Genomic DNA, 26,477 nt, shown 5'->3' on the forward strand with positions numbered 1-26,477 from the left:
GTTTTGGGAAACTAGTAAGCATAGATTATTTCTTATTAACTGGCAAAATTATGAACATAATCTGCTTTATCTATTACCTAGTGCACAAATTGACTGCAGGTATCTATAAAAGCTTTTTAAAAATGTTTTAAGTACCAATATTAAAATGTATAACCAACACTAAAATTGTATTGGAAACTCCTACTGATGATATTTCAAAATACAGTATACGGCCCAACCAAGAGTTTCTCTAGATTTCCTTCATAACGCTAAATTTGACAATTATTTGCTAGGAGATAGCTAAGCTAGTCGACATGTTTCAGCGAGCTACACTACCTAGCTTGAAGATGTGCTAACAGTGCATGATGTTGGGTTCATGTTTATTCATGTCACTGAGGGTGAGAGGGTAATGTATAACGTTTACATTATATCAGGTATCCTATTGAAATATTGAGTGCAGGGAAGCAATCACATGTGGCAGGCATTGATAAGGGGAGAGAGCCATGGATTAGTGATGAGGAGGAGGGGGGTGACCCTCTGGGAATAATTAAACTTGGTTCAACTTTCAGTGTCCATTGAGTTTTTCACTCTGAGAATTGGAACCTAACAACAGTAAACAACTAGCCAGCTATGATGTTGACAGCCCAATCAAAGACCTTAATCAAAGACACAAGAACTTGAATTTATGTATGTAATTTATAATTAACAGGCAACGCTTTGATTATATGCAACGCAGGACAAGCTAGTTAACCTAGTAATATCAACCATGTGTAGTTAATTAGTGCTTATGTGAAGATTGATTGTTTTTTTATAAGATCAGTTTAATGCTAGCTAGCATCATACCTTGGCCCTTGCAGCCACAAGGTCCTTTTGATGCTGCACTCGGGTAACAGGTGGTCAGCGTGCCACAGTCTCCTCGTGGATTGCAATGTAATCGGCATCCAAAAAGGCAGATTACCGATTGTTATGAAAACTTGAAATCATCCCTAATTAAAGCGGTCATGCCGAATAATCAATGACACACCGAAGATGGACTTTTGCTGGCTAGCTCACCCAGCAGGTGCTGAGACAATCACACGCAACCACAGAAAAATCAATGACATCTACGCTCTGTAATTCATTTTCTGTCTGTCCCTCCACCACAGAAAGCACAGAGTGAGGCTGAAACGGCTGCATTTTGGAGCTGCCTTATTCAACCAAAATGTACCAAACCAACAATGGGAAAGCGACCACATATGCTTTATTAGGTCAATCAAATGTTTTAAATAAAATTTTATTATTTACTGATATGATATATTGTTGTGACGTGAAATAACAGAATTGCATGCACATTTCCTAGATGTTGGTGGGGCTCCACTCCACCACTGCTTGCCTGAACAAGCTACTATTCTACTGAGCCTAGTCCCTAATACATACAGTGGGCTCCAAAATTACTGGCACCCCTGGCAAAAATAGAAACAATCTAATTATGGAGATCAACTCAATGCCAACATGTGAGAAATACTGTACTTTAATGTTTCAATGGAACCAACCAAAAGAATTTATTGATTTAATTAAAAATCTGTCCTCCAAATCAAGGTTTCACAATTAATGGCACTCTTAAAGATGATTGTAAATAACATCTAGCAAAATGATACCAGGAATTAAATTCCACTTATTTAAGTTCATCTAAGACTTAAGGAACTATATTGAGCCATTACATCACTTCCTGTTTCACTAGGGTATAAAAATGAGGTAACACACATATGCAATATCCCTCTGTCATCCAACACCATGAAGAAAACAACAGAACTAGCAGTTAAAAAGAGACAGATGGTCATAGACCTTCATAAATCTGGAAATGGCTACAAGATCCACAAACGATTGAATATACCACTGAGCACTGTCAGGGCAATTATAAAAAAATTCAAAAGATATGGAACAGTTGAAAACCTCACGGGTAGAGGACGCAAATACATTTTGCCCCCCAGGATAGGGAGGAGGATGGTGAGAGAAGCAACAAAATAGCAAAGAATCACTGTGAAAGAATTGCTGGCCTTGGTGGCGTCTTGGGGTCACCAGGTTTCAAAAAGCACAGGCTCTTTGGAAGGGTTGCCAGAAGAAAGCTCTTTCTGACCCCAAGACACAAGAGCTTGGAGTTTGCTAAACGTCATTTAAATTACGACTTGAAGATTTGTCAGATACAGCATCGGCATGTTTGGCGTCGAAACAGAGATGCATACAAGGAGAGGCACCTCATACTCATGGTGAAATATGGAGGGGGGGTCAGGGATGTTTTGGGGCTATTTTAATTCCAGAGGTCCAGGGGCACTGGCTAAGATTGATGGCATAATGAACTCTACCAAGTATCAGGCAATTTTAGCTGACAATCTGGTTGCCTCTGCCAGAAGGCTGGAACTTGGCCGTAGGTGGACTTTCCAACAAGACAATGACCCAAAACATACCTCAAGATCCACACAGAAATGGTTCTGTGACAACAACATCAATGTTCTGCCATGGCCATCTCAGTCGCTGGACCTCAATCCAATCAAAAACCTGTGGGCTGAGTTGAAGAGGGCAGTTGATAAGCGCAAACCCAAGAATGTGAAGGCTCTTGAAAGGATCTGCATAGAGGAATAGTCCAAAATCCCTCCAAATGTGTTCCTTAACCTTGTCAAACATTACAGGAAAAGACCGTGCTGTTATCCTTGCCAGAGGTGGTTGCACTAAGTACTAAATGAGGAGTGCCAATAATTATGAAACCTTGATTTTGGTTAAATTGATTTTGTATTAAATCATTTTATGATTTTGGTGGGTTCCATTGAAACATTAATAAAGTACAGTATTTCTCACATGTTGGTATTTTGAGTTTCTATAATTATATTGTTTCTATATTTTTTTTTAAGTATTGTTTGTGCATTGCCAGTCAGGGATGCCAGTAATTTTGGAGCCAACTGTACATAATGTAAAAGGCTGAGCACTATATGTAGCCCCACAGCCATAGCTGTCAGTCACTCACGATGCCATGGAGCTCTGCCACTCTGCTGCACAGGTCAGGACGCTGCTTCTCCAGCGCCAGATAAAAAGGGTTGTTCTGGAGGTTCTCATCATACAGAGCCATAAGGAACTGGATCTCTGGCTCCTGGGAGGAAGAGAGGACAGTTTACAGTAAATATGTGGTGGGAGGGAAGGGTTCGATACCAGGAAATTCAGCTGACAAAACATGCATTCATGTTGCTCCAAAAGGGACTCGTTTCAGGAAACTAGGCGTATGTCACGTGTCACTACTTCATAGGAGAGCCATTTGAACGTAAACGTTTTTATTTTTATCAAAATGGATTTTTCGTCAGAAAAGTCTTCTGGAACATGTGAACTTTCATGCGCCTTAATATCAAACATGTCATCTATAAATACAAATACAATTGTTAAAATACAAGCCTAGTTGGTTTAGCCCCGGAAAAAGGCTGGAACCTTCCCGCTAGCCATGCCATGATTGGCTGAGATATGCCGAGAGATGATTGGTCTGCCAAGTAGCAAGCTTTTGTCTATAACGTGAGCTGGTCAGTATGTGTAGGTAATCCTTTCTAACACAGCTTTTTTGAAAAATATCACGTAGTAGAACTGGCTGAGTGTTGCTCTCCACTTTCTGGGGGACCAACTTTTGAAATCAGTGGAATTAAAGTATGATAGCTGAGGAGATGGAGAAAATGCTGCCGTTTGATGGCAAATTGTCAAAAAGAGAACACATAGGCTGTTGTAGAAAACACCCGTCTCTGGATTACATCTTCAAACTAAGGGAAAGGAAAGGGAAAACATGTTCACTACATCTTCTGTATTATGTGCATGTGACAAATAAACTTAGACGCAAACTATATTAAATAAAATCTACCCGAGACGGTAATGTGATGAACATGGCCTGGACCAAAGTCAAATTAGGATATCACGTTAGGCCAATGAGAGAGTGTCCAAGTTCTAAAATCCTCAGGTAGAATGCCCTGCTTTTATTTTGTCACACTCACAATTGTAAGCTATTTTCTGTAATTAGCTCGCCATTAACTTGGCGTGAACTATGCTGAATGGGTGTCGACAATGAAGAGCTCTCCAGTAGGTTTACCAAAACATTCAAGGGCCATTTTCTCAAAAGTGAGGTTACAAGTTTGTCAACTTTCAAAGCAGAATTACTTTCCCATTGTTCCTCAACTGTAGTGTATGATATACCATTGTCTAGCTCTGAGTCTCTACTTTCATCCAATGTAAAAAAAAAAAACAATTTCAAATTTCACTACATAAGACTGAACCAAGCCGGTCTGTCACATATTAGAGTTGTTGACATGAAGTAGGTTAGGACTAAACTGCTGGTTGGCTAAGAGGGGTTTCAATATCAATAGTCTCTGCCAAGAGGACAGACTAGTGTTGATGGCACCGGCATGTGATTTGGTTGCACAAATGTTTAGTGACCCAACTTGTCTCCCACAATGTACCTGCAATCCATACAGAACCAGACTAATAATGACTAGCCAACTTTTAAATTAGCATGCCCCTGCAAGGCTTGACATTCCAGGTAAATTTGCAAGTGGCACACCGGTCCAGTGCCAACTGAAAGCTACTGGCACGCATTCAAAAGAATAAAGGCCAGGGAAAGCGGATGTTACCTTTAAATTGTCCTATAATGATCTACCCTCCATGCACAAACAATTACATTTTAACTTGACAATATGATATTTAAAGTGATTATTTGGAGAACAAAAAAAATAAAACTTTTGCACAATATTTAGCGATTTTGAACAGTCAGTAGCACAGTAGGGCCCGTGTTTTGTTTTTCCAGATTTCCGAGTTCACTTGTTGCTCTCAGTCCACAACAATTCTTAAACCACATTAGGAGACCAATTTTGAGGTCTTTAGTTGACCTTTAATTCAATTACGCACCTAGCAAGAGACCGTTGTTTGTACTGCACAATGTACAGTGTAGGCTACATGTGATGGCATAGTTTGCTAAACAAATGCCCCGCAATTGATACAAATCATGATTTCATTCTGACAGGTAGACCTACTTTGCAGTCAACAGTTAATTGGGAAGGTATTTTGGGAAAGCCTTTAGAAATGTTGATTCAAACAGTGCACGATGACTGAACTGCGCAACCCGAAGATTCAACCAAGACCTCAAACTTTTTGAAAACCTGGTTTGCATACCCATTGCTGTTTGAAAAAATAAATCATTGTGAACCAGAAACTAATCTGACTAGCTAACATTTTTTCACTGGCACCCTAGCAACAATTAAAATGTGGTGTGTGTCCATCAAGCTTCCTCAAGCTACAGAAACAGGAGATCCTGCTCCTGCCCTATGGGCTGCTCTGGCTTGGTCAAAGGCTTAGGCCTACTCTACTTGAAGAGGACAAAGAAGCAAAGACGGGAGCAGCTAGGTCCAGAAGCTCGCGCTCCTCTTTCCTGAGGAATCTTAAACCACAGCAGGAACAACAGGAAGATTGTCTCTCTCTCTCTCCAGGGTCACTTTTCACCTCGCCAGCCAGCTGCCTCTCAGCTGAGCTTGTTAACGTTTTCGGGAAATTAAATTACTTAAAGTTGGTTCACCACATAATTGCATGATCCCCCAACGTGGGGCGTTTGTCTCTGTATGACATGCTTGGGAGACCTTGCAACAGACATCACATTTCAATGAAGCAGTCAGTCGCCCACAAAGACACACGGGAATGATCTAACTAACAGGCTGTTGGGGGGCGGCAGGTAGCCTAGTGCTTTGAGCGTTGGGCCAGTAACAGAAAGGTTGCTGGATCGAATCCCCAAACTGACAAGGTAAAAAAAAAATCTGTTGTTCTGCCCGGTAGGCCGTCAACATAAATCATAATTTGTTCTAAACTGACTTGCCTGGTTAAATGAAATGTTTAAAAATAACAGTGAGGTGTGACTTTTCTTTCGAGGTCAGTCTCATTACTGGTTGAATCGGCCTAATAGGAGAGAGGAGATTGTCTTGTCTGGTTGGTCTCTGCTTTGTCCCAGCTATTAGTGCAGATGGTAGCTTTGTAGACGACATGGTTGTGCATAAACAACATATTGTATATAATAAGCTAGGTCTATTTTGTGTGCATTGTCTTGTCTGCATCAGGGGTACTCAAGTAGTATTTGAGAAGGTCTGGTCACAGATGTCCTAGGTGACAAAATGGATCATGTAATTTATCGGCGTAGTAACAAATCCCCACTTGACAACCATCTTGTTGGCGGAGAGAAAATGTTGCAGTTTTAAAGACAATTTCCAACAATTTTACATTTTTTGCATGAGGCCGAGATTCTTTTTAGCTGTTTGAAGCTAAATACCTGTAATTCTATGCATTCTTCCATGGCTTATGTGTGTTTATATGATATCAGGGGTCGAAGCCCGACCGAGTAAATTAGAAAAATAAAATGACAAAATTCGGGACCTGCCAGTTTGGGGGCTCTACATCTCTGCTTGTTGAGTCAAGTTATAAATGTTCCGATGTTAGCCTCATCTCCTTTTGAATCAAAACTATAATCTCATAAAATGTTATTGGTCACATACACATATTTAGCAGATGTTTTTGCAGGTGTAGCGCAATGCCTGTAAATATGAAATTTAGCCAGGTCATATGGCAGGCACTGTGTCGTCACATGTTCTTCCGATGTAAGATTCCAATCAATCCATTGAAAACACCATAAAAACATGTGAGCATCATCCCCAAAATGGGGAACAAAAGAGTATGAAATCCATTCAAGTCTCATCTAAGATCAGTTCATCAGGCTACTCACGTGATTGCGCCTCGTAAACGGGCCTTGAAACGCTGAGATCAACATCATCTTTACGAATCCTAGGAATGATAATGCCATGGGGGGGGGGGGGCTCATCTAAACCAGCCTCTCTGGAGTCTGACTGGGCTTCATAGTGAAGCAGTAACTGTCTTAGCGTGAAGGCAGCAGCTCCACTTCCACCCTCATCTCACAGTGCTGCTGCCTCCTTGGTATCAGATGGATGCTGCCTGCTGGCCAGTCTGGCCTTTCATCCTGTTTGGTCACACTGTATATCACCTGTATCACCTGTCAAACTGAATCCATGGTGGGATGAGTGTCTGCAGGTTCACTCCTCTCCTGTACTTGATTGATCAATTAAGGTCAACGATTAGTTAGGAACTCCCCTTACTTGGTTGTCTAGGTTTTAAATTGGACACACATCGATAGGAAATAACAAAAACCAGCATACAGTCGGCCCTCCATGGAATGAGTTTGACACACCAGCTGTACATCATTCTAATATTGATGACAAAAAGGTTATCTTGAGACTGTCAAGTGTTCTACTTATATCTGTACACTCGTAACAACTTAAGCATTATGAAACTTCTATTAGATCAAATAAATCTTAACTAGCAAATAAGCCATTAATTTTTTGGTTGAACAAATTCGACACATTGACCTCCATACAAAAACTCCTTGCTTGGTGGGCGAAACAATGAAAAAAAACGGTATTATCGGCAAGTTGTGCCTCTCACTTCCTCTCTGAACATACTGATAGACTCCAGGATGAGCAGAAACAATCATTGTAATTCAAACACAAGGTTTCAAACTTACCGATTCAATTGCACTTTAAAAAAATAGGAGAAAACATAATTTCCTCTGCCAAAGCCATGGCAATGTTTACAGAGTCAGACTCTCGTTTTGATTCCTCAATACAGCCAATATCACCCACCATCTGTAACATCCATCCTGTTGTTTCCATGGAAAGTCGTTTTCCCAACAACATTGCAGAGTAGGGCTATGTCATGTGCTTGTCTAACAGAATAATAAAATAACTGCAATTGATATAATGTAATTTAGAGTTTTGATCACTAGCTCGGTATCCCACGGATAACATTCCAAAACTGGATATTGTTTTATGTGCCCACAAATCAAATTTTGTGGATGACCATCTTCAATTGTGCTCATCAAAGGCTTTTAAATACCACTGTTTTGTGTTCTACTTGTAGCCCTGGTTGCCCTGAAAAGAAAATGGCAAAACACTTAATTGTGAGGCTAAATATATGGGCTGGTCATGTAGATAAATTAAAGTCAGATAAATGAAGAGCCCATTTTTGCTGGGACTGATGGGGTTAATCCTCACGGGGTTAATCCTCGCTAGCGATACAGTTTTGGAAACCCTATCACATAAGCGAGAAAGAATCTTCCAAATACAAAAGATACACTTACCGTACACAATTTAGTGAAGTTGAACCAGGCCGTTTTCACAACGACACATCCACTCACCATGCGCTCTCGCATTTCCATTGGACACTACAATTCAACATTTCCAGATTTTTGGACAAATCAGGGTTGGACGAAGGCAGTGGTTGAACTGGTGATTTTCAAGCCCAGGTGCAGATGATAAACCAATTTCCACTAGATTCCACAGCCACAAAGTCAAAATTGTCTGTATTGTAAAAATGCATTAAAAGAAAAATATGTTTTTTTGGGGCAAAGGGAGATACCTAGTCAGTTGCACAACTGAATGCATTAAGCCTAAATGTATCTTCCGCATTTAAACCTAACCCCTCTGAATCAGAGAGGTGCAGGGGGCTGCTTTAAATTGACACCATCTGTGCTCATTGTTGTTGAGGGTTAACTGCCTTGCTTTCCCCATAGAAAATGGCTGAACGAACCAGAGGTAACTAATTTCTGGTTATTAGGACTACAAGCTGACGAGCTCTACTGCATTCCGCCCAGCAATAAAACAGGAAGTGACAAACTTTCATGAGAGAAGAGAATTTTACTTCTGGGTAACAGAGGTTACACTACTGACCTCATGGTCTAGGAATTCTCAAGACAGACTGGTGACCTTTGACACATAGGCTACAGCTACAGACTCCTTGGCCAATACTACTAAATTAAAAACTGGTCTATTATATAGGCACTGTAGTATATGGAGGTATACATATTTAACACAATTGTCCACAACTTCCCAATAGTATCAGGCTCTCACGGTTTATTAAGGTCACTGTTTGAATTGTATCTGCAAGTTCTGTATTATTTTACTATTCTTTGGTTTGAAATTCAAGTATAGAGTAAACGGTATGTCAGTTTCCATTGCCAAGTTAATTCTACAGAGCATGACAGGCCCTACATAATTTTTTCTGCATTCTTGGGGGAACTTCCAAGTCGGTCTCAACCATTTTTGGATGTACAAGTAAGTAGCCCAAATCACATGTTGCTCTGCACCCACTCATGTGCAATTGATCATTCGGCCTATGTTCTTATTAGTCTTCCCAAGACCTCACTGTGGATAGGCTGGACATGGCTAGAAAGAATACAACTTTTGTTAAATTTACGTCAAAAGTCGTTTGTTTTTAGCTAACCATAGCCGAATTCTCCTAACCTGCTATGTTAAATTCTAACCTGCTACAAAGTCAAAAATGACAAAAGCTGTATTCCGTCTAGTCTCAATGGATAGGCCAGGTGCCCCAGGGATACTACAGTGCCACATGTTGAGATCTTCCAGGTAATGGCTAAACAAGGTTGCCCGAAAATTGTGAAATGTGGTAGCAATTTCCTGTGATAAGCTGTAAGTGACAACCAATGTCAAACATATGCTTGTTTTGAAAGGTGGAATCAAGCAAAACAGAATTTAAATTCATAACAGCTGCCCGGATCGAGAGGAACACTTCACTCAAAGTCGTAGCAATATATAGCAAATGGATTGCAGCATCTACATGGGTCGAGGTTTCAATGCCAAATATTTGTGTTCTTACATTGGCTAGCTTTTAGCTAGCTAACGTTATATTAGCTGCTCATCTTTTAGCTAGCAAACGCTTTCTATCACAACAACAGCAACGTCAGCTTGGATGGACATTCATACAAACACAATATAGCTGTCCATAACGTACCTCTTTATCTGCTAAACACTCCGGAATCGCATTGCAAATTGCACTTCTTCAAAAGCCTGACCGTGTAAACAGAAGAAAGTCTACCATTTGATGCCTGCCTGGCTTTCAGCACTACCGGTCTCTCTAACTTGATGACGAGGAAAACATTCGCTAATTTGTTTTAGTCAACCAATCAGGCGCAGCAAACCAATCCCTCAGGTCCTAACATGTCGGTCGGTGTTGAGGGTTCGTGAAAACGTCAAAGGAAAGGATGACACCACCGTGCAGTGTATGAAATCAAATTACAGTATATGGCAAGTCAACATGTCGTCCTAAAATAATATATGACTGCCCTGAGAAATCTATTTGGATCACCATAAATTGATTGAATAAGATTGCCCCCCCCCACCCTACCACTGACTATTGTAATGGCTTGAAATGTTGCATTTGTTTGGTAGATACAGAAGTTATTGTTACAGAACAACGTGATCTATATTTAAGTGTGATACAACAACAAACATGTCGGCCACAAAAAAAAAAATGCACCGGGGTCTAGTTCTCCTCAGGACTTCATCCTTCCAAAATGTTTTTTCCTACCATCTCCTTTAAAGGGATAATGCTTAATTTGGTCATCGGTAAACATAGCGCTGATCTGTATTGCAAAAATAGCTCTGATTTTGCTTAATTAACTGGTCCACATAACATTTCCCCATTTTGTTTAGGTGGGGTGTGGCACAGTCTAATGGGGGAATTTCGTGTCTCCTCAGTAGTGGGGTCTTCCTATCTTTACCAACAAATTAGAGCAGTTTGCAGCTGAATAGTGGAAGGTGCAGCAACCTCATTGATGGTTACAAAAAAAACTGTTTTGGGGGGGCAGTTATCTTTGGGGGCAGTTGATCTCATTGTGAAACACAGATTGGCTAATGGCCAACAAGCTGTGTCAACCATAAACTAAAAGTACAGCAATCATGCTTGGCAACAAATGAAAGTGTTCAAAAACCATATTAATACATTCACAGGAGGTTGGTGGCACCTTAATTGGGGAGGACGGGCTCGTGGTAATGATTAGCGGATTAGGTGGAATGGATTCAAATACATCAAACACATGGTTTCCAGGTGTTTGTTGCCATTCCATTTGCTCTGCTCTGGCCATTGTTATGAGCCATTCTCCCCTTAGCAGCCTCCTTTCTTTTTTCTTATTGCATTTAACTGCTGACAATGCTGTTATCAAGGTAATTTCCATAGTAGGTGACGTCAGAGGCCAGCATGTGAAGGAAGTTGTGGCTCAGGGATGATGGCCAAGTTTTCCACTAGTAATTACCAGTTGGCGGGGTGTTCAAGTGGATTCTTCCTGGTCGTAAAAAAATTATTAGGTGTGCTTGGAAAGCAACATAAAACTCTAAATTTCTTACATAGTCCTGTTATTATTATTCTGTGTTATTTATTGACTGTACGTTTGTTTGTGTGTAACTCTATGTTGTTGTTTTTGTCGCACTGCTTTGCTTTATCTTGGCCAGGTCGCAGTTGTAAATGAGAACTTGTTCTCAAATGGCCTACCTGGTTAAATAAAGGTGAAATACATTTTTTATATATCTATATATAATTTATTCGCCCACTCGAGAGCTTAAACGATTTAAGCTATTAACACGAAACAAACTGCCTAATGTCCAGTCGATTTTTGATACTATGTGTACTTTATGAACTATAACTGTTTTAAATTTGCTAAAATCAACATGGGTTTAAATGAGAACCATAGGAATACAGACATAGCTTTTCAAAATGGATCTGTTCTTTGGCCAATTAAGCTACAAGACAAACTTTAAAACATTCAGGCTATCCCAACTTCAAATTGTTTCAAATCTTTATTAAATGTTAGTTGAGGTAATTGAGGTAATATGTACATGTAGGTAGGGGTAAAGTGACTATGCATCGACAATAAACAATGAGTAGAAAAGGGGGTCAATTAAAATAGTAAGGGTAGCCATTTGACTCTGTTTAACAGTATTATTGACATCGCTTTGTATAGAGGTCCTAGATGGCACGAAGCTTGGCCCCAGTGATGTACTGGGCCGTATGCACCACCCTCTGTAGCACTTTGCAGTCGGATGCCGAGTAGTTCCCATACCAAGTGGTGATGCAACCAGTCAGGATGCTCTCGATAGTGCAGCTGTAAAACCTTTTGAGGATCTGAGGACCCATGTCAAATCTTTTCAGTCTGGCCCAGGGATGCGAAGGTGAATGGCAAAGCACTGGAATGACGAACCGCCCTTGCTGTCTCTGCCTGGCCGGCTCCCCACTGGGATTCTCTGCTTGACCCTATTATGGGGGATGAGTCACTGTCTTACTAGTGCTCCTCCGTGTCATCCATAGGAGGGGTGAATCACATCATGCCAGGCTTTTTTGAGCTATACTCGACTTGAGTGGGGTGTGTCACTGACGTGATCTTCCTGTACAGTCTTGCGTCCCCTTGTGCTTATGCGGTGGAGGAGATAGTTGTGGGCTAAACTCAGCCTTTTCACAGGATAGTAAGTTGGTGGTCTATTGATATCCCTCTAGTAGTGGGGGGGGCTGTGCTTTGACAGTGTGCAGGGCTATATCCTGCCTGGCCTGGTTGGCCCTGTCCGGGGTATTGTCGGATGAGGCCAGTGTCCACCCCCCCCTGTATCAGCCTCCATTATCTATGCTGCAATAGTCTATGTGCTGCGGGGCTAGGGTCAGTCTGTCCTGTCTGGTGTAATTCTCCTGTCTTATCTGGTGTCCTGTGTGAACTTAAGTATGCTCCCTCTAATTCTCTCTCCCTCTCTCCTTTCCCTCCAGGAGGACCTGAGCCCTTGGACCATGGACTCTCAGGATTACCTGTCCTGATGACTCCTGGCTGTCTCCAGTCCACCTGGTCGTGCAAAGCTCCAGTTTCATGCTACCTTGTCCTGGACCTGCTGTTTTCAACTCTCTCTCTCTCACTCCCTCCCTCTCTCTCTGTCTACAGCACCTGCTGTCTTGACCTCTGAATGCTCAGCCATGAAAAGCCAACTGACATTTACACCTGAAGTGCTGACATGTTGCACCCTCTACAACCACTGTAATTATTTATTTGACCCTGCTGGTTATCTTTAAACGTTTGTAAATCTTGAAGAACAATCTGGCCTTAATGGCCATGTACTCTTATAATCTCCACCTGGCACAGCCAGAAGAGGACTGGCCACCCCTCAGAGCCTGGTTCCTCTCTAGGTTTCTTCCTGGGTTCCTGCCTTTCTTTGGAGTTTTTCCAAGCCACTGTGCTTCTACATCTGCATTGCTTGCTGTTTGGGATTGTAGGCTGGGTTTCTGTATAAGCACTTTGTGACATCTGCTGATGTAATGTTTATAACTGTCTGTTGTAGGAAAGACTGTATTCGTATAAAATAAGACATTGTTTTGAAACGCACATACCCATTTTCCCAGAAAAGCCTTTCTCCGCGACAGACCGGGGCCAGAGAGAAAACGACAGATTTCCGTTCGTTAATTGGTGAGATACAGCTTTAATACCCTTTATTTAATTCTAAATCTTTAGTACAGACCTTTTAAAACATGTTATAATTAATTAAACAATTTTACTATTCCTTTCTTACAGATAAAGGGCCCGGTTATAGGTTTACCCCTGACATTCTGCCGTTTCCAAATCACAGCCGTCAAGACAGGCTCTCTTGCTCGCAGGATATCCTACACAAGCCCCGCTCCGTAAGTAGTTCACATCCAGACAGGCTTTGGAAAATACATACGAACTAGCAGATTTTGTAGCATTCCTACTATATCTGACATGTTACTGTGGTCGTTTTTTAAAAAGTCAATAAACATGTGTGTAAAGTGTACACTTTCGTTTCAAAATAGATTTGTTTAAGACCACCAAAAAACACCTGATTTATCCCACTGCATTAATTAGTAAGTGGGGTAGAAAATGAATCTGTTTAAGTTATAAGTAAAGGGCCCAACTTAAAGAGTACAATTACCCTTTCAAAAAGAGGCTGGCATGATTGACTGTGACCGCCACCCCCTGGAGAGCAGCTCTCCTTTGATCCCCAACATAGGAAAAATCACCTGTTCTTTGGGTATCTTTATGTATATATGCCCTCCTGTTGTTGAATTGTTTAGATAAAAAACATTGTTTCAAACACCCCTGCAGAGACATATATATACACATATATATACACACACACACACACACACACACACACACACACACACACACACACACACACACACACACACACACACACACACACACACACACTAGGATAGATCAACTGCACACACATGCTTTAACATATACAGATACACTATCTTGTTAAATAAACACCAACTAAAGCGTGACAGCTTCAAAGGAATAGATGCACTATATGCATAAATTAACACTCACTCTTAAGGCGTGAGAACAGGAACAGGATGTCCTGGCAGTATGCCCTTATATGGGCATAACCACGTGATAACTTCCCGCCAGGATGTCCTGACAGGATGGGCATGCACACATCACCCGGACATAGGGTCATAAGACAAACTTTTGATACGTGCCGTCTACTGTATTCTCTCTGTCCCTCTTTGTGATTCCAATTTGTAAGTCGCTCTGGATAAGAGCGTCTGCTAAATGACTTAAATGTAAATGTAATTCCCTCGTTAACACTCGTTAACACAGGTGTGAGTGTTGATGAGGACAAGGCTGGTGATCACTCTGTCGTGCTCATTGAGTTCGAATATCAGACTGGAAGCTTCAAAAAGGAGGGTGGTGCTTGGAATCATTGTTCTGCCTCTGTCAAACACTTGTCAAACAAGTGCCGTCATCATAGCTTTGCACAAAAAGGGCTTCACAGGCAAGGATATTGCTGCCAGTAAGATTGCACCCAAATCATCCATTTATCGAATCATCAAGAACTTCAAGGAGAGCGGTTCAATTGTTGTGAAGAAGGCTTCAGGGCGCCCAAGAAAGTCCGGGTAGCCTCACAGGAGGCTCCGTCCTGGGAACCGTCGCTTGAGCCTCCGGACTGGGAACCATCACTGGAGGCTCCGGACTGGGAACCATCACTGGAGGCTCCGGACTGGGAACCGTTGCTGGAGGCTCTGGACTGGGAACCATCACAGGAGGCACCGGGCTGCAGACAGGGTGGACTGGAGGCTCTGGTCATTTTCTGCAGACCCCTTTCCGATTGTTTAGCTCTGGACTGCAGACCGACAAGCTGGAGGCTCTGGTCTGCAGACCGTCGCTGGTGGAAAAAGGCTCTGAACTGATCAGACCGTCACTGGAAATCTCTGGACTGCCATACACATGGTTAGCAGGAGGCTCTGGACGAGTTGTGCTTCTAGTTCCGACAATGCCACCAACGACTAACCTAACAATTCGCAGGAGACCTGGTGCGTGGGAGCTATGTACATAAAGATATATGAATGGTGGGGAGACGGCACAGGAGGCCTGGAGGTGGAGCCGGCATATACATATGGACATGTAAACAAAGTGGCTGTGGAAAGTGGCTAGCACAGGAGGTCTGGATGCAGTGGATGATATAGGCACAGTATATACATATACTATAAGATGAGTAATGGGGAGTAAACATTATATTAAGTAGCATTGTTTAAAGTGGCTAGTGGAGCCAATTTCATCCAGGACATTATTATTAAAGTGGCTGTGGAGTTGAGTCAGTGTGTTGGCAGGTCTGGATGGCCTTGAGATAGAGCTGGCACAACAGTCTCTCGTCCTGGACAGATGACACCTGTACACCTCACCTTCTGGAGAGCTGGCATATGAACAGGCAGGGCTGGGGTTGTTGTCCTGAAGATCTTTGGCCTTCCTGTGACATGGGGTGTAGATGTCCTGGAGGGCAGTCTTCAAATCAAAATCAAATCAAATCTGGAATTTTATTTATATAGGCGTAGCAGTTCGTACATCAGGCATATCTCAAAGTGCTGTACAGAAACCCAGCCTAAAACCCCAAACAGCAAGCAATGCAGGTGTAGAAGCACGGTGGCTAGGAAAAACTCCCTAGGAAGGCCAAAACCTAGGAAGAAACCTAGAGAGGAACCAGGCTATGGTGGGGTGGCCAGTCCTCTTCTGGCTGTGCCGGGTGGAGATTATAACAGAACATGGCCAAGATGTTCAAATGTTCATAAATGACCAGCATGGTCAAATTATAGTAAGGAACCGAACAGTTGAAACTGGAAGCAGCAGCATGGCCAGGTGGACTGGGGGACAGGGAACCATCACTGGAGTCATCATGGGAACAGGCCTGGAGTCCTGGGGCATGGTCCTGTGGGCTCAGGTCCTCTGGAGCTGGAAAGAAAGAGGCTTAGAGAACGCACAGGAGGTCTGGATTCAGCACAGGACACCTGTGGAATGGAGGTCTGGAGAAGCTGGCTCCAGATATGGACAAACTGAACCCTAGCCCCCCGACACAAACTACTGCAGCATAAATACTGGAGGCTGATGGCTAGCACGCTCCTCAGGACGAGTACGGAGAGCTGACTCAGGTGGCGTTAAACTGAGGACACGCTCCTTAGGGCGAATGTCGTGCCTCATGCACCAACACAACAGCTCTCTCTTAACTCTCTTCTCCAATTTCCCCATCAACTCCTTAACTGTCTCTGATTCACTCCCTTGTATCCAAGTTCACCTTCCTCTCCCAGACTGGCTCTGGTTCAACCTTCGGCTCCGCCGACCACCCCATGTGGACTGGCTCTGGTTCACACCTCGGCTCCGCCGACCAACCCGTGTGCCACCTCCAAAATGTGTTTTTGAGGGTGCCTCTCGGGCTTCCGTCGTGGCCGCGAACCCCGGTGTCGTCGTTGTTGCTCCTTCGCTGCCTCCGCCTGCTTCCATTGCAGGCTTCTGTCTCCTGCCATGATTTCGTCCCACGTCCAGGATGTCCTCCACTCCTGGCTTTCCTCCCAGGCCCAGGATCCCTGCTCCTCCTGGGCATGTTGCTTGGTCGGTGGGTGGTGGGATCTTCTGTCACGTTCGTTGGTATGAGTGGACCAAGGCGCAGCGTATTTGTTTAATAAATATGAAACTCACCAAAAACAATACAGAAGAAAACTAAACGTGACGTTCTGGGCTGCTCACAGGCAGCTAACCAAAAACAAGATCCCACACAAAACAGGTGGAAAAAGGCTGCCTAAATATGATCCCCAATCGATAGACAGCTGCCTCTGATTGGGAACCATACCAGGCCAACATAGAAATGCAAAAACTAGAGTACCCACTCTAGTCATACCCTGACCTAACCAAAATAGAGAATAAAAATGATCTCTAAGGTCAGGGCGTGACACAGACCGTAATCCCATTGAGAACTGTGGTCAATCCTCAAGAGGTGGGTGGCCATCAGTCAGGATGTGGCCCAGAAGTGGCCCAGAAGTTCATTGACAGCATGCTAGAGCGGATTGCAGATGTCTTGAAAAAGAAGGGTCAACACTACAAATGTTGACTCTTTGCATCAACTTCATGTAATTGTCAATAAAAGCCTTTGACACTTATGAAATGCTTGTAATTATACTTCAGTATTCCATAGTAGCATCTGACAAAAATATCGAAAGACACTGAAGCAGCAAACTTTGTGGAAATTAATATTTGTGACATTCTAAAAACTTTTTGCCACGACTTTATGTTGGTGTTTTCTTTATTTTTGCACTTACCTTCACATCCTACAGCATAATCTAGTTCAGATCGCCAGTGTTGTATATGGCTGAACTACTGATATATAATATTGTAGTGTATATCTATATGACATCTGTTTTTCCATTGTGATGTTCCAATCTTGTCTCCCTCTCTGTGCAAGGCCAGCCTTCAGGGTATCGTGGTGGTGGAGAAGACCCGGCTCAGTGAACAGTACTTTCCTGTCATGCAGTAGTTTGTGGTGTATGAGCTCGGTCTCAAACTGCTACCTGTTGCCAGCCAGCTGGAAGCCTCCCAGCTTCTCATACAGATAGTAAGTCAAACTTTCACACATGCGAGAAAACTAGCAAAGAGTTTGGTCTAGCATTGTCACTTTGCAAAGATTATCCTGATTCCACAAATGTGTTAAACTCGAACTAACATACAGTCGGATCGACCATAGTCTAACTGTGCGTGATGATTGACTGATGAATTGTGTCCTCTCCTCCGCAGGTACACGGAGAGGGTAAAGACAACCCGTTCCTCAGGAGGAGTGTGTCTCGGCTGCTGGACCCCCTGGTCATGTCCCTGGTTCAGCAGATCCCTGGAGTAGTGATGGTCAAAGCAATGGCCCTGCTCCAGCACGACTCCAGTATCCACCAGCTGTACAACGCAGGGACCCATGAACTGGAGCCCATCGTGGGCCAGGCCATGGCTCAGCACATATGCAACTTCTTCCACAACCCATTAGTCTGACTCTGACAGCACGGCACAGCTCATTGACAAATCATTACTTGTTTATGTTCAAGTGTGTAAGGAGGGGGCACACATGAACCGGACACAATGTTGTAAAGCTAAAGACTCCCTAGTTTGGAATGTATCTTTTTTTCACATCTCGATGGAATGTGACATGCCTTTGTTTATACAAACAAAATGTTTTGGTGTTTCTCGGTGTATGCAAAATATGTTGCAGTTCTTGGGCCCCAAGGGGCCATGACATTGGTGCGCTTCACTGGAAGTGTGTGTGTGTGTGTGTGTGTGTGTGTGTGTGTGTGTGTGTGTGTGTGTGTGTGTGTGTGTGTGTGTGTGTCTGACCACTAGATGGAGTAAGATGCCTTTTCCTTATCCAGAACAATTCATAAACTTCCATTGGAACAATACAACCTTAAGCAAGGCCTGTTTTACTTGAACTGATAGCGGGTGCCAACGTCAATACTATATGACAACCTTTTTCCAACCCATGTCAAGGCTTCTTGGAGCTCAAACAGAAACCACAGATCCCCTGGCTTAGTTCAATCCAATCCATTTGCACTGAAGCATTTTGTCTCAATGGAGGAGTACTTTCTTGGCAAGGCTGTGGAAGGCCTTCTTTCCACATTCACAGTCAGGACTGCCTTTTATTCCAGTCTCACCATGTGACCGGTGCTGGCTGCATGGAGCTTTCCCTGGCCAGTGACTTCCCCCTGTGACACTCCATTCCATCCCAATCCAACAAGAAGTAACATTGACATGCTGGAAAAAGCATGAATTGACTGAATTAATTAACTGCTACCTCAGCTCATATCCATTCTTAAAAACTGGAACTTACATTTTTTTATATACTGGACCTAAAAAAAATGTAACTTTACTAATTTGGGGATTTTATTAATGTTATTACATTTGGTCTGGACAGTCTTCGTTTGATTTATCTGTTTATGTATTATTTCATTTCAGAGCGTCATCTAAACTTTTGACACACTGTAATGCTGTGAACCTTTGCACTTCACAATGAGATAACACCCTGCTGGCAGTGAAACACTCCTTCCCTCTGTCCACATTTCCTCAGTTACCCAGAGTGGCTCCTGTGACGTATTGGTTTTCTGCTCGGCCTCCTCCTTTAAGCGTCGCAGCACACTGTTGGCAGTGTTCGTCCTTCCTCACTCCCTGCACACAAAGCAGCTGGCCGTTTTATTGGCCTTCTAGCAGGATCAGCTGAATCCAGGCCCTCTATTGGGCAGTCTGTGGTGTTAGCGAGAGAGGCAGAGAAAAGGCCTGGTACGAGCGCTCAATTTGACTTCCTAAATTCCACCAGGGTCCTTTCAGAGACGAAGGGAAACATGAAGAAGACCCTCTTTGGGAAGCATACGCTGGTGGGGCAGAGGAGCAAGTCTGCCTCTCTTTGAGTTTCTTCTTCCGAACAGTTCATCAGGAGGCTGTTCAGAGTTGCATCAATAACATGACTGGGCCTAATTTTAGATACAAAAGGAAACACAGGGGTGGAGTTGTGTGAATGGGAGTGTATCTGACATGAAACGTATTTGCCAAAATATGTTATGTTCACAAGTAAATTATTTAAAAGCAGGTACATGATTCATTTTTGTTTTGTTTTGGGGAAATCCCTGTCATCCACATGTTTTGTAATCTATTCACACTTTCTCTTTTCCCACAATTCAAAATAGCAATTTTGTTGAAATTGATTAAGCTACTTTTCTTTGGAGTCAGTTTGAGATCAATTTTCTCCTATACTGTAGTAGATATAGGTGTGCATTGCTCGTTACATTTTGCTTTGATGGACTGAAGATAGTTCAATCACACCTTGCATTTGCTCTTTCACTCTCTTTGAAATATTGATTAGCTGGTCAATCGTTTAGTATATTCCATAATGGCAGTGCACTTGTGTTTACTGTGGTCACTGTTGAATCATTTTCTTGACCATGTATTTCTTTGTATTTGGACGGTCTGGTGGCAATTCACAAGATTAAATACCTTCAAATTCCCTATCAATAATATTTGAGAAGATTTAGTGAATTTGTGTACTCTGAAATGGGGGCCTGAACACTGAGCAATCGAGATTACGCAGACACAGTTGTGTTCAAGATGGGGGGTTTACTCAACTAGGAGAGTGCCCCAAACTCTGATGCACGCAAGCCTCAGCTATTATCGCCGGTATTGAAACAGTTCGAAAGGATCTCCGCGCGAGATTTAGTGGAAAACTTCCAGCGACGCTCAAGTAGTTGATGGCACGAGAGTAGGGTCGTTAGCATTCTACCCTGGACAGCGACAGATTGTTGCGCATGCGCACCCTATTGAGTGTGCATCAATACCGTGTGTGAGTTCAAGAGAGGAATTCGAGAAAGCCTTTGATATGGTCGCAGACATGGATGGAGAAAAGCGGAAAAGAAGTATCTGCTCACGGCAAGAGCCAGCAGCTGCACTGAAGATCTTGAAAGATGGGAACAACAAGCGTGACGAAATCCCTGATAGAGTGACTCTGAAAAAAGAAATAGGACTTTTAAGCGCCTGTACAATAATCATAGGTAAGGTTGGTAAAAGTGTATTGCATTTTAGAATATATTACTTGGGGGTGTTTGGTCATGGCTTTATTTGATAAAATAACTTTGATGTAAGTTTGCCATTTTACAGCCAATTTGCTGAAAACATGCGTTTTCCATTGATGGATTATGTGTCATTAAAGTCAGTATCCTATATTTGTAGTGGTTAGAAATAATAATAATAATAATAATAGGCCCATCTTCTCACCTGTCATGATAAGATGATGGTCCTATTTCAGATGCCATGCGAGTGCGACTACGTGAGAAATCGATGTGCATTAAATGTCTACCTCAATGCTTACGTGGCCAAAATATATTAATTAGTAGCACATTGGTTGTCAAGCAGAAGGAAATTGTCTGCTGAAGCAGAGGAAATGGCAGGGGGCTGCTATAATAAATCTTATCCACTTGCTGAAGGGTGCAAATGAAGATATAGGCCCAAGTTACACCTACGGTAGGGTAAATGCCACTATACAGTTTGGAAGAGGCATATTTATCATGACTGATAAATGTAACTTTAGTTGGTTTTGATATTCAGGGCCCCCAGACTGCTGATGAAAGTCCTGGGCTGTTTATTACATATGTTCTGACTTTAGTTTCAGGGTTACTGTAAAATGATTATTAAACTGAAAGTTTAATAAGAATAGGCCTATGCTCTCTATGTAATTTATACAGACAGTGATGCTTTTAATTTACATTTACTCCCCAACCTACTCTTGTGGCTTTTAGTTAGTTACACTAGCGCAGTTTTTGATCAAGATCAGTCCTGAATTAAGACCTCAAACACGAGCAAAGAGTCAGAAATCCCTTTGAATCAGGCTGCTGCCTCTTTGTGTGTGTGGAAGAGAGACCGAGTACAGACTGCCAACTGTTGAGCAATCTAGACCAGGAAGCCCATGCTAGCATCAACCTTGTTGTTTCAAAGTTATACATCTTACTCCCCAACCTGGACTCAGGGGTAGACGTAACATAGTAAATGTAAAACCGACCCACTTCAGTTAGTATGATATGTTAAGTTTCGTATGTATTCATTTGTGGATGTCCATTAGGGAGTGAACATTATTTATAATAAGTGTTACATGGAGAAAATCGGACCTCTCTGAAATGAAAATGGATGGCCCTCCCTTTAACAAATATATTTTTACTTAAATCCTGAACCTTTGGGAAAAAAAGAAGTGACCCTCCCCATACCAAAAAGAATAATTCAAACAAAAGGTGACAGCAGAGAACATGTTTACCGTTTCTTAGACAGAAACGGTTCTTTGTCCTGTAAGCATTACATGGCAACGCAAGAGTTTTGATTCACAGACCATCGTGGACAAGATTAGGGGTAGAGAGATCTCCTTTATAGTAAAATCATTGCATGAATCTATCAACGTATTTGCAGATCAGAAAAAACATTGCCGTTTATAAAAATGTCATGCAATTCTACGTAATTTGACATATTAGCACAATATTTTTTAATACTACACAAATTACCGAAATTACAGGCAAAACATTGACTGGGAGATATTTGTTCATCTTCTCATAATTCTCCAATGCCAAATCAGTGCGTCTTGTTTGCAACTAAACTGTCCCTGTTTGCAAATAATTACATTTGAGACGTCATTTGGAATCTGAGCATGGTACTTTCAAAAGTTGGGCCGACCTTTCCACCCCAGACAGAGTAGCCCTACCAATGCAGAAAAATGTCAGTTTTAACTGCTGGCTACTCTTCTTCTGTGGCTTAACCCAACGAGAGAATGTCTCAAGTATTTCCCTAAAAGCTGTCTGGGTTTAAACATTTTCTATTGCACAGAAAGTGACTAGCTTAAGCAAGTGATATTGACGTAATTAGATTACAGTGCATTCAGAAACTATTCAGACCCCTTGACTTTTTACACATTTTGTTACATTACAGCCTAATTCTAAAATTGATTAAATAGTTTTCCCCCTTAATCAATCTACACACAATACCCCATAATGACAAAGCCAAAACCTTTTATTTTTAAAATTCTTTTGCAAATTCATAAAAAATAAAAAACGGATATATCACATAACTATTTAGACGCTTTACTCAGTACTTTGTGGAAGCACCTTTGGCATTGATTACAGCCTCAAGTCTTGGCTATGACGCTACAAGCTTGGAACACCTGATTTGGGGAGTTTCTCCCATTCTCATCTGCAGATCCTCTCAAGCTCTGTCAGGTTGGATGGGAAGCATTGCTGCACAGCTATTTTCAGGTCTCTCCAGAGATGTTAGATTGAGTTCAAGTCCGGGCTCTGGTTGCTGAGCCAATCCTGCATGGTCTTGGCTGTGTGCTTAGGGTCATTGTCCTGTTGGAAGGTGAACCTTTGCCCCAGTCTGAGGTCCTGAGTGTTCTGAGGCAGGTTTTCATCAAGGATATCTTTGTACTTTGCTCTGTTCATCTTTCCCTCGATCCTGACTAATCTCCCAGTCCCTGCTGCTGAAAAACATCCCCACAGCATGATACTGCCACCACCATGCTTCACCATAGGGGTGGTGCCTGGTTTCTTCCAGACGTGACACTTTGCATTCAGGCCAAAGAGTTCAATCTTGGTTTCATCAGACCAGAGAATCTTGTTTCTCATGGTCTGAGACCTTTATGTGCCTTTTGACAAACTCCAAGCGGGCCTTAGTCACCGCCCTTCTCCCCCGATTGCTCAGTTTGGCCGGGCAGCAAGCTCTAGGAAGATGTGAGGTCTTGGTTTTTCCAACCTTCTTCCATTGAAGAATGGTGGACAACACTGTGTTCTTTGGTACCCTTCCCCAGATCTGCGCCTCGACACAATCCTGTCTCGGAGCTCTACGGACAATTCCTTCAACCTCATGGCTTAGTTTTTGCTCTGACATGCACTGTCAACTGTGGGATCTTATGTAGACAAGTGTGTACCTTTCCAAATCATGTCCAATCAATTGAATTTACCCCAGATGGACTCCAATCTAGTTGTAGAAACATCTCAAGGATGATCAATGGAAACAGGATGCATCTGAGCTCAATTTCAAGTCTCATAGCAAAGGGTCTGAATACTTATAAGGTATTTCTGTATTTATTTATAATCCAGTTGAAAAAAATCCTCAAAACCAGTTTTTACCATTTTAGAAAAAGGCTGTAACGTAAAAACATAATGTGTCAAAACTCAATGGGTCTGACTAGTAACCGGAAGATTGCAAGATCGAATCCCCGAGCTGACAAGGTAAAAATCTGTCGTTCTGCCCCTGAACAAGGCAGGTAACCCACTGTTCCTAGGCGTCATTGAAAATAAGAATTTGTTCATCTTGGTTTCGCCTGTAGAATCAGTTGTGTGGCACTCACAGATAATATCTTTGCAGTTTTGGAAACGTCAGAGTGTTTTCTTTCTAAAGCTGTCAATTATATGCATAGTCGAGCATCTTTTCGAGACAAAATATCTTGTTTAAAACGGGAACGTTTTTTTTATCCAAAAATGAAATACTGCCCCTAGAGTCTCAAGAGGTTAATGAGACTCTAGGGGCAGTATTTCATTTTTGGATTAAAAAAAGTTCCCGTTTTAAACAAGATATTTTGTCATGAAAATATGCTCGACTATGACAGCTTTGGAAAGAAAACACTCTGACGTTTCCAAAACTGCAAAGATATTATCTGTGAGTGCCACAGAACTGATGCTACAGGCGAAACCAAGATGAAACTTCAAACAGGAAGTAAGCAACATTTTTGAGGGTCTGTTTTCCATTGTCTCCTTATATGGCTGTGAATGCGCCCTGAACGAGCCTACACTTTCTGCCGTTTCCTCAAGGTGTCTGCAGCATTGTGACGTCTTTGTAGGCATATCATTGGAAGATTGGCCATAAGAGACTACATTTACCAGGTGTCCGCCGGTGTCCTTTGTCGAAATTGGTGCGTAATCTTCAGCTGCAAGCATTCTTCCATGTGATTCAGAGGAGAAAGCATACTTCCACGAACGATATATCATCCAAGAGATATGTGAAAAACACCTTGAGGATTGATTCTAAACAATGTTTGCCATGTTTAAGTCGATATTATGGAGTTAATTTGGGAAAAAGTTCGGCGTTTTGATGACTGAATTTTCGGGGTTTTTTGGTAGCCAAAAGTGATGAACAAAACGGAACGATTTCTCCTACACAAAGAATCTTTTTGGAAACACTGAACATTTGCTATCTCCTCATTGAAAACTTCCGAAGTTCTTCAAAGGTAAATTATTTTATTTGAATGCTTTTCTTGTTTTTGTGAAATTGTTGCCCGCTAAATGCTACGCTAAATGCTACGCTAGCTATCAATACTGTTACACAAATGCTTGTTTTGCTATGGTTGAAAAGCATATTTTGAAAATCTGAGATGACAGTGTTGTTAACAAAAGGCTAAGCTTGAGAGCTAGCATATTTATTTCATTTCATTTGCGATTTTCATGAATAGTTAACGTTGCGTTATGGTAATGAGCTTGAGGCTGTGTTCACGATCCCGGCTCCGGGATGGCTAGTATCATTAACTGACTTGCCTAGTTAAATAAAAGGTAAAAAAAAAAAAGTTTAAATCCCAAGTGAAGTCAATTTTTTGTCTCCTTTCTATAGAAGGTTGTAGCTCAGCCTCTGAATGTCAAACAAACTAAACAATGATATCCCCATATGCATCCAAGTCACGTCTTTCCCGGGTATTTTACTGCTTGTATCCAGCATAAAGCATCATGGACCAAAGCACTGTTATACTGTAGATCACTTTATATAATCGGATCTGTATTATTTTCTTCAAAATCTTCTTTAATAAAATGTAACCTTATTGCTGCGTTTAGATGGCACGAGGTAGGCAGTTGACGGCAAACCGCATGTCATTGTTTTTGATCAGGGAACGATAGTAAATGCGTTGAGGCAGGCCGTGAATGCTTTCAGCCGCCACGGTACATAGGACTTCCCGCCAGAGTCCAAATATTTCAACCTTTGCCGTCTTCCGTAGCGTTGTTTTCTGCCAGATGTTAATTTGCAATGTTTGTTTACTGAAATCCCAATGGTAACGCATACCGTCGTGCTGACTTGCTTTTGCATTAAACATCTTTCTTGCTTTTTTGTCCCGCTATGCCGACTGGTATGACGTTTTTTGCATCCCTCGTCTAAATGCAGCGTATGGCATACCCTCTCATACACCCTTAATTTGAGTCTTGGGCTGCATTCCGAACACTTAACTGACACACCCTCTCCCCTCAGCCCTCAAATTAGATGGATGCTTCTGATGACATATCATGACGTCTGACGAGTTTACACTTGCAGGGAAATTCGTGTTTTCAGCCACTGGTAGCTTGTGCGTGCATTATATGCGCTACAGTCAATTATGATTGCATGTCTACTTATATTAACTACATATTTGTTAATATATGCCTACTCTGGGATAGCTAGCAAATTAATTAGCTGACTAACGTTAGCCTGCCTAGCTGGAACTTCTGAAGAAGGAAAATGTTTTATTTCTACCATTTCCAAAAGCTAACCAAACAAAAACATCATTACTTTTACGAGAGGTGTTTGTGCATTAGTAGCACAATTTCTAACTTATTTACATTTGTTTTTACTTACATGTTTACTCCATATTGACGTTGAGGTTTTAAGTGTTGGCGGATGTTTCTTAGCGGATGTGCAATTGTCGCGGATTGAATTATGGGGCGTTTCAGGCCCCGAAGTGAACATAATTATACACTCGCAAACTCCATGAAAAACGAGGGATGAGGGGCTTACATTGCAAACTTCCCTTGCTTGG

The 26,477-nt window shown here is 42.1% G+C and overlaps 2 protein-coding genes and 1 pseudogene across 6 annotated transcripts in view; 2 read left to right on the top strand and 1 right to left on the bottom strand.

Moving 5' to 3' along the window:
* LOC118400991 (ankyrin repeat domain-containing protein 27-like) overlaps positions 1-10,001 on the bottom strand; it is a 34,942-nt gene extending 24,941 nt beyond the window's left edge. Inside the window, exons 1-2 of one of the 5 annotated variants that reach the window (XM_035798069.2) lie at positions 9,838-10,001; positions 2,978-3,100 (exon numbers count right to left, since the gene is read on the bottom strand). In XM_035798069.2, coding sequence (XP_035653962.1) covers positions 2,978-3,079 — 102 coding nt within the window. In that variant the 5' untranslated portion in view covers positions 3,080-3,100; positions 9,838-10,001. Of the gene's footprint in view, positions 1-2,977; positions 3,101-8,167; positions 8,468-9,837 lie in introns of those variants that run through there. The other 4 variants (XM_035798066.2, XM_035798067.2, XM_035798065.2 and 1 more) reach the window with 4 other exon arrangements.
* Positions 10,002-10,043: 42 nt separating this feature from the next.
* Positions 10,044-19,766, top strand: LOC118400818 (Fanconi anemia core complex-associated protein 24-like; annotated as a pseudogene).
* A 743-nt stretch (positions 19,767-20,509) lies between these two features.
* LOC118400731 (asc-type amino acid transporter 1-like) overlaps positions 20,510-26,477 on the top strand; it is a 28,517-nt gene continuing 22,549 nt past the window's right edge. Inside the window, exon 1 of the mRNA XM_035797739.2 lies at positions 20,510-20,721. Within this exon, the coding sequence (XP_035653632.1) occupies positions 20,550-20,721 (172 nt within the window). The 5' untranslated portion in view covers positions 20,510-20,549. The remainder of the gene's footprint in view (positions 20,722-26,477) is intronic.

Source organism: Oncorhynchus keta, chromosome 22 (genome assembly GCF_023373465.1).
Source record: "Oncorhynchus keta strain PuntledgeMale-10-30-2019 chromosome 22, Oket_V2, whole genome shotgun sequence".
Classification (NCBI taxonomy): Eukaryota; Metazoa; Chordata; class Actinopteri; order Salmoniformes; family Salmonidae; genus Oncorhynchus; species Oncorhynchus keta.